This window comes from Acanthisitta chloris, unplaced genomic scaffold, assembly GCF_000695815.1.
Source record: "Acanthisitta chloris isolate BGI_N310 unplaced genomic scaffold, ASM69581v1 scaffold18135, whole genome shotgun sequence".
NCBI classification, from domain to species: Eukaryota; Metazoa; Chordata; class Aves; order Passeriformes; family Acanthisittidae; genus Acanthisitta; species Acanthisitta chloris.
This window is the reverse complement of record NW_008672440.1, coordinates 86,896-90,987: the sequence shown is the minus strand read 5'-3', so window position 1 is coordinate 90,987 and position 4,092 is coordinate 86,896. Positions and strand designations below refer to the sequence as shown.

General features: G+C 49.3%; 1 protein-coding gene across 1 annotated transcript in view; it reads left to right on the top strand.

Annotated features, from left to right (window-relative positions):
- The window catches only part of LOC103802082 (isobutyryl-CoA dehydrogenase, mitochondrial-like), a 17,793-nt gene that overhangs the window by 8,850 nt on the left and 4,851 nt on the right, over positions 1-4,092 (top strand). The window contains exons 9-11 of the mRNA XM_009074533.1: positions 1-121; positions 1,113-1,205; positions 1,587-1,694. The exon at positions 1-121 is cut by the window's left edge and continues 30 nt beyond it. Of these exons, the coding sequence (XP_009072781.1) occupies positions 1-121; positions 1,113-1,205; positions 1,587-1,694 (322 nt within the window). The remainder of the gene's footprint in view (positions 122-1,112; positions 1,206-1,586; positions 1,695-4,092) is intronic.

Here is a 4,092-nt window from a genome sequence, read left to right as displayed (position 1 = left end):
CCTGCTGCTCATGGAGATTGTTCGCCTGCTTGGCCTGGCAGAAACCAACCTGGCGAGTGAGCAGGACCAGCTTCTCCTAAGACTGCTGATCCCAGTGGCCAAACTCTACACAGGGAAGCAGGTATGGAACAGCCAGTTTGGTTAGCCCAGAGTGAGGCTGTGTGACACCTTAGCAGTCACAGAGCTGGAAGGAGTAACACAGCCAAGGTGAAAGGCAGCAAGAGCAGGGGATACTGGCAGGACCTGCAGCAGTTACTGCTCTGGAGGCTGGACTTTGTGGGTAGGAGCCTTGTCCCTTTTTCTCAGGGCCACAGATGAGCTGTCTGATTGGGACAGGGAGAGCCAGCACTGCTGTGAAGTGCTCCATGTGCCACAGGAATGCTGCTGGGGCTGCCCCGAGTGCAAGGTGGGCACTGAGCCATGGGGAATTATCTTTCTGCTCACTATGGGTAAAGAGAAGAGAAGATGTTAAGAGTTTAATATCAGCCTAAGCTTCAGTGGTCTGTCCTCTTCTCATTGCCCTCATACACACCATAGGCAAGTAGAAGGTTAAGACTCACCTGGACTAGAGATACATACTCCAGTTTACCAAGCACACCACAGGTACTTTACCTAGAGAGGACTGTGTTGAGACCATGGCCATAAGCTGAGACATGGTCATAAACTGAGACAGGGTAGATTCAGATTAGATATAAGAAAGAATTTCTTCACTGTTAGGTTGCCCAGGGAGTTGGTGGAGTCACCATCCCTGTAAAGTGTTTAAGAGGTGTCTGGATCTGATGCTGGAGGATATAGTTTAGGGGTTACAGCAGAGTGACAGGTTAATGGTTGGACTTGATGATCTTAAAGGTCTCTTCCAACCTTGATGATTCTATGAGACAGACTCTCCCAGGATCTTCTCTCAAAGTCCAACTGCTCCTGCAGGTCCTCTCTCAGTGTTATTCAGCCTTCATTCCCCAGCTGCTCCTCCTGCATGTGATGAGCAACCTATCTCAGGAAATCAGCAGGACCCAGTCAGTCCATCCCAGCAGGAAGTGCTCCATGGTGTGGGAGGTTTGTTTCTCTCCCCTGGTGTCCTGTGGGGGGTCATGCCAGGTCTCTGCATTTTGCAGGCTTCTGCTGTGGCTGTGGAGGCAATAGAGAGTTTTGGGGGACAAGGCTACATGGAGGACACGGGCTTGCCAGTCATTCTCCGGGATACACTGGTAAGAGAGCAGCAGGAGAAGCTCCTGTGTGCCACCAAGTCCCCTGCACAGCACTCTGGTTCCCTGCTAAAGACACGCTCAAGGGAGAGCACAGTCCTCCCAGGTTCACTCCAGCTGTGACAGGTCTTCCTTTTTTTCTGAGCCCAGTCATCCCCAGGGAGGGGACAGGATGCGTTCCTGGTGCTGAGGTTGTTCCCTAGCACAGGGATGGATCTGGGCTCCACTGCTCCTTTCCACTTGTCATGAGGCAAGACATCTCTGAGATTTCCTTGATATCCCTTAGTTCTACCCCGTGTCTTTGCTTCCTCACATTCCCCTTTCTTTGTAGCAGTCACTCCAAAGGTTCCTTCATGCTATTCCACAGTCTTCTTTTCTCCACAGGTGCTGTCCATATGGGAAGGAACAACAAATATCCTGTCCCTTGATGTCCTGCGATCCCTCACCAAGAGCCAAGGGCAGGTGTTGGCTGTGTTCCTCTCCACAGTGCAGGTGAGCCCACACCAAAAGCCCTGCTCAGCCCACCTTAGCAGAGCCTTCTTTGGGGTTTATCCTCCTGGCTAAGACTGGCAGGGAATATGCCCAAACTATACTGTTCAGACCAGTGTGTTACAAATCTGCTCCTTAAATAAATCTCACAAAGGCAGGATACAGGCAGTGCTCATCTTGGGATCCTTGTGTGCAGGTACTTTCAGCTCAGCAGTGAGGAGTTTGGCATTGTTGCAGTTCCTCATGACAGGTACCAAAATAAGTGTATTTTTAACGTGAGTCACCTTCCTGAATCCAAAATTATGTTGTGGTTTTGTTTCTTAACTGGAAAATCACCACAAGGCAGCTGGATGTTGAACCTTTGCTGGGGCTCCCAACTGCATTATGTCTTTCTATTTTTATTCCCACTGAAAAGATGGGAAGAGCCAAAGGAACTCTATTGCTGTCTCTTTAGATTTGCCATTTTCTGGCTTTGCTTTTAAAACTACTCAGGTGACAGGCAGATACAGGGAGCTCAAAGCAGCTCAGAGTTTCATGAAGGTGATTGAGAATCCCTTGCTTGATGTGTCCTGAAGAGGGAGACAGGACCAGTCTGGAAGGCAGGATCAGCATCTCAGAGGGTGTGCTCTCAGAGGTGATGTTATTAATCCAGACAGAGCAATCCAGGTTCCAGCAGGTACAGCAGGGACATCTGGAGTGCTGGATTTGGCTGTGTGTAGTCTTTACTTTCCCATGCAGACCCCATGAGAAGGAAAGGGTCTGGGTCACTGTGCTCCTGCAAAACTGATGACTGGACAGGGCTTTCAAGATCCTGAGTAGTTCTCACAGTGGCTGCAGTTGGTATCTTCTGTTCCATTTCAAACCCCCGACTCAGCTGTGCTCTGCACATAGCACCTCTCCGACCTCCAGGGATGAGTGTCTCCATGCCATCCTCTCCAACAACTTTGGAAAAAGGATAATTACCTCAAACCATTTAGCAACCAAACAAGAAGCCAAATATGCTAATGAGCAGGACTGTGTACTCACCTGCTAATGGCAAATCCAACAGGTCCAGCTGTTGGCAAATAGCAGCTTAGGCTGACACTGCAGGTAATGGGGTGGAGAAGGAAAGGAGCTGGTGGTAGCCTCTAAAAACATTTTGGAAAGAAGGCAGCAGCCCCAGTCTTAAACTTAATGCTAATTTAAACAGACACCCCCACAAAGGTACCATGCTGCACCTCAGAGCACCTCTCTAGTGCAGCTGGAAGGGCCCTGCAGCTGCTTAGCCTCTGGATAATCAGGGAAGCACTAAGGAGCATGGAGCTGTTATGCACATCAGTAACACCGAGTACTGAGAGTCATTAATTAACGAGCTCATCACTGCTCTCGTGCTCCCACCACTGACTCTGAGTGTGAGGCTGGAGGGGGAGGGAGGGAGCACTGACTTCAAGGTCTCTGAATTCCAGTAAATGCTGTTCATGTCACACTGAGGCTGCTGCGTTCCCACCGAGAGTGACTGGGTCAGGCTCAGCTGGGAGAGCACCGTGGGTGCTCTGATTCTGGGTAGAATAGATGAGACTTGGCAAATGTTAGCTTTTCCCCTGTGCCTGGGACAGGCAAGCCCTGGCATGGCAGCACGAAGAGATTTTCGTCTGTAGAGTCCTGCAGGAACTGAGTTTCTGCCGTGCTGATTTTCTGCACTAAAATCAGGGTTGCACTCACAGATGATAAAACACCTCTTTTTGTGCCCCAGGTGTCCAAATTCCTTCAGCCTCTGAGAGTCTGGCTCATTTGGAAATGTCCCTCCCATTCCTGTCTAGCAAGGAAATAATTTAGCCCTTCATAAAGGGATTTTTACTGCAACAATCCATTTCCTTTTTATTGATGCACACAAAGCGAGTACAATATGTTTTATGTTTGTCCATCAAGGTTCTCAGTGTGCAGGATTTGTGCCTAATGTCAGGCTGCTTTGCAGAAAGCATTGGTAGTACTTAGCAAAGCACTTGGTTCTCTGAAGGTCATATCAAGGGTAACTTCCCCCCTGGCTCCTCTGACACCTATTTTGGCTTTTATCCTGTATCAGTTGCCTCTGCTGATGGTGAGATGCCCAGCAGTGATGGTGCTGTGAGCAGGAGCAGGAGCCCAGTGTGGGAATTATCCTCAGGAAAAGGGAGATACAGGGAACTTCCTCATCCTTGCACAATGGGATTCTGAGAAGCTGAATTTTTAGGGTTCTTTAGTTTGTTACAAACCACCTTGGCCAGAGGTAGTTAGTCTGGGGAGAACATATGGTGCAAAGAACAAATGTGAAAGTTAGGGATAGACTCATGGAATGGTTTGGGCTGGAAGGATCTTAAAGCTCATCTTGTTCCATGCCCTGCTATGGGCAGGGACACCTTCCACTAGACCAGGAGGCTCCAAG